The sequence below is a fragment of the Nicotiana tomentosiformis genome, chromosome 12 (assembly GCF_000390325.3).
Source record: "Nicotiana tomentosiformis chromosome 12, ASM39032v3, whole genome shotgun sequence".
NCBI classification, from domain to species: Eukaryota; Viridiplantae; Streptophyta; class Magnoliopsida; order Solanales; family Solanaceae; genus Nicotiana; species Nicotiana tomentosiformis.
In genome coordinates, this window is record NC_090823.1 from 1873078 (window position 1) to 1884511 (window position 11434).

The 11434-nt window shown below is 43.0% G+C and overlaps 1 protein-coding gene across 1 annotated transcript; it reads right to left on the minus strand.

Annotated features, from left to right (window-relative positions):
• Positions 1 to 6447: 6447 nt before the first annotated feature.
• On the minus strand, positions 6448 to 10836 carry LOC104111099 (uncharacterized). Its single transcript, XM_009620705.2, has 3 exons — positions 10550 to 10836; positions 6783 to 6943; positions 6448 to 6665 (listed from the first exon to the last, which is right to left on the minus strand). The coding sequence occupies exons 1-3, from the start codon at positions 10617 to 10619 to the stop codon at positions 6648 to 6650; spliced, it is 249 nt and encodes an 82-aa protein (XP_009619000.1). The 5' UTR covers positions 10620 to 10836; the 3' UTR covers positions 6448 to 6647.
• Between the last annotated feature and the right edge of the window lie 598 nt (positions 10837 to 11434).

The window sequence follows — 11434 nt, forward strand, 5'->3', positions numbered from 1 at the left end:
AACTCATGAAATCGGTAGTGGAAGAAGGCCATGGTGAGATAAACTCTGTAAGCTTAACCTAGGACTGGAGAAACAAGTATATATATTACCTGAAGACCAGGAAGCTACCTTCGGATCCTAAAGAATCAAGAGCTCTGCGTACGAAGGTGGCCAGGTTCAGCATGTCTGAAGACAACACCCTATTCAGAAGAACATTCGATGGCCCACTCGCCATATGTCTGGGGCCGAGAGACACCGGATACGTTTTGAGGGAAGTTCACGAAGGCACCTGCGGAAGCCACTCATGGGCCGAATCGTTTGTTCATAAAATAATCAGAGCCGACTATTAGTGGATTAATATGGAGAAAGATGCAAAGGAGTTTGTACGGAGATGCGACGGCTGTCAGAGGCACGCGCCGATGATCTACCAGCTTGGGGAGCTGCTGTATTAAGTCTTGTCACCTTGGCCATTCATGAAATGGGGGATGGATATCGTCGGTCCCCTGCCATGGGCACCCGGTAAGGCTCAATTTATATTATTTAAGACTGACTATTTTTCCAAATGGGTTGAAGCTCATGCATTTGAGAAAGTCAGGGAGAAAGAAGTTATTGATTTTATTTGGGACCACATAATATATCAGTTTGGAATGCCAGCCAAGATCGTATGTGACAACGGGTAGCAGTTCATCGACAGTAAGGTGAGCAAATTTTTCGGGGACCATAAGATCAAGAGGAACCTATCAACACCCTACCACCCTAGTGGGAATGGACAGGCAGAGTCTATAAACAATACCATACTCCAAAACCTTAAGAAGATACTGACCGACGCCAAAGGAAAATGGAAGGAAATTTTTCCTGAAGTCTTGTAGGCATACTGTACGACCTCAAAATATAGTACCGGGGCCACCCCATTCGCGTTGGTCTACGGTGCTGAAGCGCTAATACCGGTCGAGGTAGGAGAACCAAGTTTCAGGTTCCAATATGCGACTGAAGAGTCAAATGGTGAGACCATGAGCACGAGTCTGGAACTATTGGACGAGAGGCGCGAGGCCGCCCTTGTCCGGTTGGCCGCCCAAAAACAACGGATCGAAAGGTATTATAACCGGAGAGCCAACCTACGACACTTCAATATCAGGGACTTGGTGTTAAGAAAGGTGACACTGAATACCCGGAACATGAATGAAGGGAAGCTGGGACCAAACTGGGAAGATCCATATCGAATTATCAAGATTACCGGTAAAGGTTCATACAAAAAAGAAGCAGGGAACGACGAGCAACTTCCAAACAACTGGAATGTGACCCACTTAAAACGATACTACTGCTAAGGTATGACACCATTCTTTCTTTTTCTTACATACATTGCGAGTTGGACTAACACTTGCAGGCAACAACCAAAGAATGGTTCAGTTGTTAGGCCTAAAAGCACGCGTTGCACTCTTTTTCCCTTGAACCGGTTTTGTCCCAAATGGGTTTTCCGGCAAGGTTTTTAACGAGGCAACAATGGATCGTGCTAACTTAGAATCAAAGACTGGTTATGAACTAGAATCGATGGTCGCATCAATAGTATCCGAGCCCTCTCGACGACCGGCCTCGAATACTGGGGGCCATTACCTTCGGGTTATGATTTTAGCAAGGAAGAAAACTTTGTGCTTGAACAGTCTGGGATCAGTGGATAGGATTTATTGTAAGGGCCAAACGGTCAAGTGAATCGTACCTGCGTAGACCACCTAAGCCATAACACGAAGCTTGTACATACTTACAATCTTCTATATTGCACACAAAAATGAAAGAAAGTTTCTACCTTGCAGATACATATTTTGCCCCTTAAGACTATTACATTTTGTTTCTTAAGGATATCGAGCCCAAGGGTTGCCTCTATCCAGATCCAAGAGATCACCCCCACTCGGGGACTGTTGTCCAAGGCAAACTCGGATGCCTCGGGCTACCGACGTCCGGAGGCACAAAAGCCTATTAGGTAATGCCTAAACTTAAAAGGCTACGGCCACTCCCGCTCGGGGACTGTCGTCCAAGGCAGGTTCTGATGGCTCGGGTATCGAAACCCAGAGGTACAAAGCCTATTAGGCAGTACCCGTACTTAAAAGGCTACGGCCATCCTAGAAACGGCTCAGAGACGTCCGAAGACCGTAATCAAAACATAAAAGCCTTCAAAAATTCCAAACTGGTTCAAAGGCTACCCTCGACAAAACTATAATCTAAAAACATCTAAACAAGCACTTCAGGAAAAGCTTCCGGTCATACCGGGCCCCTAACAAATTTCAAACAAAATTTACATCGAGAACGAGTCTTGTTCGAACCTCCGAACAAGACCTTATTTTTATGTTTTATTTTGTGCTAAGGCATTTGGAATCTTTGCAAATCATAAAGGGGATGGCAAAAGAAACAAACTCAAAAATTACCAAAGGGAAAAAAGCCTTATATACATTGCAATAAAAGTCTTTTACAAAGGACAACGATAATGGCCTCAACAAATGAACAAAATACAAAAACAAAGAAAAATCCCTAAGGCACCTAAGCCTGATCTTCACCAGAACCCGCCTCGTCACCGGAGCCGTCGGGGCCTTCTCCATCCTCGAGTTCGTCAGAGCCCTCAGAGCCTTCCTCACATTCGGGGTCAGCCAGTTTTTTGGCCTCGACCTCGAGCCTATTCGCATTTTTGATCTCGGCCGACAAGTCGAAACCCCCGGCATGGACCTCCTCGAGAGCCTCCATTTAGGACATCCACTTCACGTACTCGACAGTAACTTTCAGGCGGTCCTGGGCAGCCTCAGCATCAGCCCTGTACTGGGCCACCATATCTGCAGTGTCAGCTCTGGTTATTTCCGATGCAGACTTCGTTGTTTCAAGCTCTTTGCCAAGGGCATCCCATTCAACAATGGCCGAGCCCAGTTAAGATCGGAGGTATTCGATTCGTTGAGCTCGTACTTCTTCCTTTTCTCTCGCCACTCAGAGTTAGATCTCCACCGATGCCAGCTGCTCCTGGACAGTCTCTTTCTCCGAAGCCAATCGGTCCATTTTCCTTTTCCACCCTTTGGCCATGGCCTTGACCTTATCCATCTCGGCCCGAAGTTGGTCGATCCTGTCAACTTTCTGTTGGACCTATGAGGTTTGGCCGTTAGTCGCCATGTCTAACTCATCATCACTAACTTCTAACTTCAAAAATCTTTACCCGTTCCACCAGGTCGGCATGCTCATTCTGAGCCGCATCCAACTCAGCTCGGAGACCCTTGGCTTCTTCTTCACGTTGCTCACTGAGAAGATTATACATGTCCCTCTTCTTAGAAAGCTCCTTGACATCAACCTCGAGGTGGTTGACCTCATCCCGGTACCAGAGGAAACTTTCATGATGAAGTACCGAGGCCTGCAGAAATATAAAGGAAAAAAAAGGCATGAGAGATGTCAAAAACTAAATCCAAAGACGAAAGAGTGTAACGACGCCTTACCCGGTTCAGCGCTTGCTGTGCTTCGTTAAACAAGCACGTCGTATCCACCTCGTTCATTTTTGTCTGGTCTTTTTCGGTTACTAGGAACCGGAGGTAGTTAGCTACTCTATTGGGGGTGGAAAGAACCCGGGCATCCTACGGGACGGTGATGATTATTGACCGCTTTCGGTCGGGATCCATGCTCGGGGCAGGGAGCCGGTTGATTAATTTTGGGCTCAAGTTCAGCCCGCCAACCTCTGAAGATGGGTCTTTCCTCGGCACCTCCAAATCACCCAACCCGGAGAAGTCTTCCAGGACAGCTGAGTCCATAACTTCAAAAAAGGAACGGAGGGGATCGTCCACACCATGAGCCCCTTCGTTGGACCGCTCCTTTGTCGTTCGAGCCTCTTCGAGCATAGAATCGGTATAAGAAGGCGACTCTGAAATGTCTATTACACCGGGTGTCTCCTTCGGGGCATGACCAGCATACCGGGAAGGCTCGGCTCCGGTCTCCTCATCGACTTCCCTAATCTGAGGGAGGTCGGCCTCATGAGTCTCCGGTTCAACAACCACCCGCTCTTAGGGGGAGATCGGTCTGCGGGCCACGATAATATCATCCTCCTCGGACTCATCCCTGAGCCGATAAAGCAAGCCTGAGTCGGGTACTCGAGAGCCGGAACTCTCCTTTGGCTTGCGGGCCAATCTTCTCCTTGGTTTCTTATTCTCCGAGCTCGGGGAACTCGGAGCCTTTCTTTTCTTCTTCTCTCCTGCAGCAGTCCCGGGCTGTCCCGAAGCGGAGGGATCAACGGACAAGTCCTCGTCCCCCATTGAAGGCCTAAGCTCAATGGTCTTAGGCAAGCTTGCGAAAAGAACAAAAAGGAAATGAGAATGTGATGCTAAAAGGGGAGCCTAATGTTACTTATCCGGGAAAGAAATCTTACCGTGAGAACGAGCCTCCCAACGACCCTTCGAGAGCTCGCGCCATGAGCGCTCAGAATAAGGCATCTGCGAGCAAATGCCCTCGATCCACTCCTTGAGCCAAGTAATGGCGTTTGGGACTCGAGCAAGGGTTGCACCACAACAAATACCGATGAGAAAAAGGGAGATAAAATATAAAATCGATATTTAAAAGAAAGTTATGCTTATGTGATACATTCCGCTTCTCGGGGAATGGCCTGAACTCGGCAGGGATCAAGTCTGCAGTCCTCACCCGGACAAAACGTCCCTGCCAGCCCCGATCACGGTTCTCATCGATGCTTGACAATGGGGCGTTGCTGGCCCGTCATACGAGCTTTGTCAGTCCCCCTCGGAAGATTCGGGGACTGTACATGCAGAGTAGATGATCGATGGTGAACAAGAAGGAGTCGATTTTGTTCACAAAGAATCGAAGGAGGATTACGATCCTCCACAACGATGGGTAGATCTGACTGAGGCACACTTCATACCTCCTACAGAAGTCCAGAATAACCGGGTCTACCGGGCCCAATGTGAAGGGGTAAGTGTAAACACTTAGATACCCATCCACATGGGTAGTAATATCGTCATCAGGCCCAGGGATTACTATGTCCTTATCCACCCAGCCGCAGTCCTTACGAACCACGGGAAGGAGGGCCTTGGTAATGGGGCAAATGTACCTAGATATCGCCTCGCATCGGCCGTGCACCGATGAGGGTTTTTCGACCTTAAAGTCGTCCGCGACCGAACACCCCCCGGGGACGAACATTTTCAAGGGAGGCTCGGCTTCCGATTCATCGGTAGCCGCGCCTGGAGCGGACCTTTCGAGGTCAACCACATCGGGAGCGGTCTCCTCGACTTCGCCAGTCGGCTGTGAAGAAGAAGTAGCAACTTTTTGGGAAACAGTCTTAGAAGTCTTCGCCATTGTTATCTAGAAAAAAGTTAGAATAAGAGAGGAGGAAGATTGGGAGATGAAGGGTAAAAGCTTGCTGAGAAAATCAAACGTGCTGGTTTGGGTAAAAGATAAACGAAAACTTGCAATTTGCTGAAAACTCTTGAGGAACAAAGGTAAAAATCTTAGGGTATGAAGAGAGGCACTGATATCCTGAAGGTACGAGGGTAGAAGCTTGGTCAAAAAGTAAAAAATGAACGAAGGAGGGGAGTATTTATAGAGGCTTCGCGTCGTTTCGTGTCCAGGGACAGCCTGCCGACGGCTGACACGCGTTTGAAGTCATTATGACACGATTGACGGGACGTTTCGAATCTTTTGTCGTTTCTGTTACGGCGTGTTGGAGAAGGAATCGAGGTGTTCATGTCGTTTCTCGTCGTTTCCGTAAACTTACTCTCCGAGAAACGAGAGGACTATATGTATACGGGTGAAACCAAGCCCATGAGACGTCTCGGCTTCCGATGGAGCAAACAGAGTAAGAGGCGTAACGACAAAGAACCGGAATCAAGACAAGGAGCCCCTCGAGTCGAGGTCCGGGCAAAACGCCCCGCCTCGGGAGTATCGGGGCCATGGCCCCGAGTTCAGTTCGAATCCCAAAGGCCTCGGAGAGCACTACCAGGTAACCGAGCACGACCAACAAAAGGTCGTGATGTCCGTGACCAGCCATATATAACGGCGTGGATCTCGACACGTATCGACAGAGAACCGGTGATTAGTTAAACAAAAGATTTTTTACCTTTTATAGAATTGTACTTAGGGTAAAACTCTCATACGATATAAAGGGGGGCTGATTATTCATCAAACACACTATAACACACATATCAAGGCAATATACTCTAATTTTCTTTGTTATTCAAAGTTCTTATTCTTGTTCATCAGTGTTTCGTTATTGTGAGTCCGGGATCGAGGGCAAACATTTCATTAAGGCTGTCATTGAATCCAGAATCACCCTCCTTAAGCGGTTTGACAATCTATTACGTCCTTTATCTGTTTATTCTAACGCAATTTATCGTTTGTATTGAATTGATCCACGTATCCTTGAAACAACATACAAATTTAATTGTTATTCGTTTTTTAGGGTAAACATATACCAAAAAATAAAAGCCTATCAATGCAACAAGGTAGTTGAGCAAGCCAAGTTTTACCATTCCATTCATAACAAATTATTAACAATCATTAATCAAAGTCATTTGTTGCTGAAAAGGGTCACTGGTTCCAAGAAGTACAACAGTTAAAACATAAACGCGAAAAGGTATCCCCAAATCTCTGAACATAAGCCAGAAGTCGTGAACTGTGTCGTCTCATTGAAGGTAATTTGCCTGAAGTCAGTTGCAGCCACCCAACTGCCAAAGAGTAAAATAATTAGACAGTTGAACTTACTGAATTGAAACGCACAAGGAGAGGCAAATAACATATGAAAATGTCAATTCAAAACTATTTATTAAGAGTTGATATTTTACCAAAATGGAATCAATTTCCTCCTGAGACACTGGTGTTCTTTTGGGTTGGTCAGAAGCCTTCCCTGCAACAGACATGCTAGTTGGGGACCTTGAGAAAAACGTTCGAGGAGCTTCTTCAGCTGCTGAAGTTTTCTGATGTTGGGAATTCTGGGATGTGGAACCTGCAGAACAAACGAACCTCTCGTTTAGAAAAAGAAAATATAAAGAGTACAAGCAAGCAACCAGATACCCAGCTAAAAGCTAAACGCAGTAGTAATCAATATAACCTATTATATCCAGCTAAAATCTAAACGCATTAGTAATCAATATAACCTATCATATCAAGCTAAAAGCTAAACGCATTAGTAATCAATATAACCCATTGTCCATCTTAAACAAACAATATCCACAAGTCGCACTACTTTACCCAGTTCTGTGATGACAGAAAATAATTCCAAGAGGGAAAAAAACAGGTCCGTTATGCATCATTTAATTGAAAAAACTAAACTAAGATATTAGTTACAAGCAAGCATGAGCAATGAAGAGCAAAAGACTTAGGCAGCAAGAAGAAGAATAAAAACAGTTCCTACTCCAGGATTAAAACGATCAAACAGAAATAGGAACAATGGTATATTATTAAACACTGCCACAATGGGTTGTGGTCAGTTACACCACAAGACTTCTAGACAGGCAGCTAGCAGTGGTGCATTTGGAATTTTGCTACAACAGGATAAACCAGAGTCTGATTTGTAGTGAACAGACTGGAGTATGTTCTTGGATCAAATAAATTTTAATAAGCTTCAGTTGTTGTTTCAGAAGAAACAAAAGGTAATAATTCTCTGGACTTGCAAGCCTATACGATAATCAATTTCCTGCCTTGGACTAACAATTTAATTTGCTTTAGGAAATAATAGAAACATTCAAGGATTGATCAGAACTCTTAGAAGTTAGAACATAACCAACCTACCTTTCAGGCTACATATTCATGAGATGCTGGAGGGTTAGGTAAATACTACCAATTTTAAGTGGAGAAGGGTAGAGGGGAGGACCCATCATCCACCAAGTTTCGAACCGTGCACCACTCCTAGATTTTTTTGGTTATTAAAAAAAAACTAATACATATCAGAACTATTTTTTGGGGGTAATGTTGATCCGAGACATCTTGCGCGCACCTCAAGTAATTCACAAGGTAGCTGTTACTTTCAACCAGCACAGATACTAGGTAACTCTATGAGCTAAAGCTTAGACAAATGGGAAGAAATCAACTAGCATTTTTTAGTACATATTAGGAGTTGTATCTTCAGATCGTAGCACAAATGCATATTTGATGAGGCAAAATACAACCTTGATCTTCTGTTTAGTGCGTGAGGAGAAGCCTCAATGTCCAAAGGAAGATATTGAGCTTCAGCCACACATACCATTACATAATACATGTAAAAGTTTGGTGAGAGCAAAGAGCAAACTTGATCTTCTGCTCGTTTTATTAGGAGAAGTCCTCAATGTGCAAAGGAGGCTATTAGACTGAGACCAATGATCAGCATTTTGGCACAAGAAACAATGGTGATTATTTGGGGTGCAAGTGCACAAACTAAAACTACCAGCAACCTGTGAAATCACAGTAGGACGTGAAACTGTTCACTACAACTCCTTGGACTACACGCAAATTGGTGAATTTTGACAATCCTGCCTAAATTGGTGAATGATGTTATCTAAGGTGTGGCAAGTAAAGCACCACCGGAGCTGCAGTTGATTAAGAGCCTCCAAGGCACTGCTAGATATAGCACAACAGGGCAGGTTTGTAGGAGGATATGCTGAGAGTTAAGGGCCAGCTTAAGTTAGTAACCCTACAAGTTTCACCCAACTTACTAACAGCCATTAATCTCCATCAGCATTCAAGGGCCATATTCTAGCTACAGCTAAGACGAAACTATGAATACGAAGTCAAAAGAACTAAGTGATACAGAACACTAATGAGCAAGGAGTAGATCAATCAGACTTTCCATAATAAAAGCATCAGTATAATGAATCTTATTAATTGTTTCCAATATGGCAGCCTTTGTACTCGACAACATAGCACTAAAAAGTATACCTTTGCGCAGTTTTCGAGAAAATAGTTTTTTATTAAGTTCAAGAAAACATTATTTAGGTGTTTCTGATGGCTCAGTGTAATTCCATTGTTAAGCCATTATTTGCGTGAAGTTTATGTGGCCCCAAACCAAAGTGGTGTTATAGATCATTTCTTGCATTTGAATATTTTCAATTCTATCTAGCTCTTCATCAACCTGTCCTCTAGTCCAGTAGTCCCTCAATTTTGGCAAACACATCTTCCTTCAGTTTTCAAAATTTGTTTCAGTGGCATCAAACTTTCCTGCCAAAAGTTCCATAATTTGTCTCATTCCGCCGAAATAAGCAGGTGGTTGTTGTCTCCTGTTTCTCAAAAGTAGTTCCTCCTCTCTTATTTTTGGGCCATGAGGTTTTGCAATTTTTGACCAGAAATGTTTGTTAATCATCTTGCTATAACGGGTCATAGATTTCAGATTTGGATTTACCCAACTTCCCTGGCCAACCAAGTTATGGTTGATGGAAACCACAAACTCCCCACAGTAGGGTCAAACCTACACATCCTGATATTAGCATTGATAATGTTACCAACATCTAGAGGCATCCTTGATCAGATGACATATAACAGAGCCACTCTGTTCAAGTATACCGCTAAGATCTTAGTATTCGGAATCAGCGTGCTACTTATTAAACTGAAGAAAGGTCTTGCCATGTACATAAATTCTTTCCTTTTAGGCATACCTTGTCTCCAGATGTCTTGTAACCCCAATTTGCTCCAAATGAGCATAGCCTATGGTCTATTTCATCCACGTCAGATTTGTTAATGAGAGCCAAAGTTTGGCTATCATCTGCTGGTTGTGGGAGATGGCATAGATTATTGATGGCTTGGGTAAAGTAGTCAATTCTTCTTCCTCTAACAGCAGAGAAATTAGAGTTTATGTCCAGGTTTTTGTAAAATACTCACATAATTTCTAGGCAATAATGTCCTAGTTGTTTAGCAAGCTCACCCCAATAATAGAAATTTCGAACTTGAGCAAAGAATTCATCTTCTTCCACATATGCTCATAAAAAAGTGAATGGAAGAGAAAGAAAGATGCTTCTTATTTGTTAAACTACTCGCTATTGATCTTAATTTGCAGTTTTTCTTTGGATGGCGATGGTATTTGGGCCAGCTTGCACACACCTCGACTATTCTACCGGGTATCTGCTACCTCTCACCAGCACAGTTATCGGGTAACTCTGACCACCAAGACTTAGGCAGAGGGGAAAAAATAACGTGATACCTCCTGTTTCAACCAGAGACCTCAAGGTTCTAGTTTTTGAATAACAAAGATACAAATTTTAGTATTTTTCTAGAATCATAGACAATTTCTAATTTCGACCAAATCTGATAACCAAATACTCATCACTGCAAGCAAAATTAGGTATCCTAAACCACCATCCCCCCCCCCCCCCCCCTCCTTCCTCGCCAACAACTTCTTTCACAGTTATATCATTAATTGAAACAAAACACAACTATAAGGTAAACAAAATAAATCAATCAACTTTGCTTCAATCCCAAACTAATTGAGATCGGATACGAAAAATCTATACTATACCGCTCTAAAACGTAAGCCGAAAAAAAAAAGGCTCAAACAAGTGAAGAATCCATCAAAATATTCATAAATACAGAGAAAAATTACACGGGCGAACGAGTAGAAATAGAAGATATAAGGATGATGAAATACCAGAAGGCTTAGAGTGCCTCTGTGGAAATTTGATGCGTGGGATTCTCTTCATTGCTTGAGCTCCGCTCATTTTGCTCTCTTCTTCGATTCGTCTCTTCTATCCTTTCGAGGGTATAAGAGAAAGGTATAAAGACAAAAACTGTTGTGATTTAGACTTTTTAACAGCGGAAATTGAGAAAAGTATATGTCGCAATTGTCTCAGCGATAATAAGTCGCAATCAGTAATGCGATTTATTATTATACGTTGCAATTGGAGAACCGATTTATAATTCGCTATTGGAGGATGCGATTTATAATTCGCAATTACACATGCTCTTTTATAAATCGCAATTAAAATATGCAATTTATAAGTCGCAATTACAAAATGCAATTTATAAATGTAAGCCCGTTTCACCAAGTTCGATTTATAATAGCATTTATAAAATGAGATTTATAATTCAACAACAACCTACCTAGTGAATTTCTATAAGTAGGATTTAAGTAGGGTATAATGTATCCAATGTCGTAGGTTCAAATCCTATATAGCGTAATTTTTTTCTTCTTAGATCGAATTAGAAAAAAATAGATTCATTCAGTAACTTTCACAACAATCGGAATTTGACCTCCTGTGCTTGTGAATTAAAGAAATAAGGAGGTCAATTAAAAAGAGATGTTAATTAATCAAAGGTCCAACTAATCACCACGCCTATATTGTAAATATGCAGTTACGAATAATCCAGCCAAAGTAATAGGAATTAGACCTAACACGATTCCAAATAAGAAGTCATTTTCTTGCTTTTGTTGTCAGCTCATGATCTAAATGAGTCGCACATACACCCTCGTACATGTTCCTCAGTGCTGAGGGCACCCCCGAAGAATCTCTCATGTAGAGAACTTGTTTCTCAT

Bases quoted from the DNA above. Each gene is read 5' to 3' on its own strand.
- LOC104111099 (XM_009620705.2), bottom strand. From the start codon at position 10,619: ATGAGCGGAGCTCAAGCAATGAAGAGAATCCCACGCATCAAATTTCCA. The intron at 6,944-10,549 runs GTATTTCATCAT...TTTGTTCTGCAG, and splicing joins GAGGCACTCTAAGCCTTCTG to GTTCCACATCCCAGAATTCC.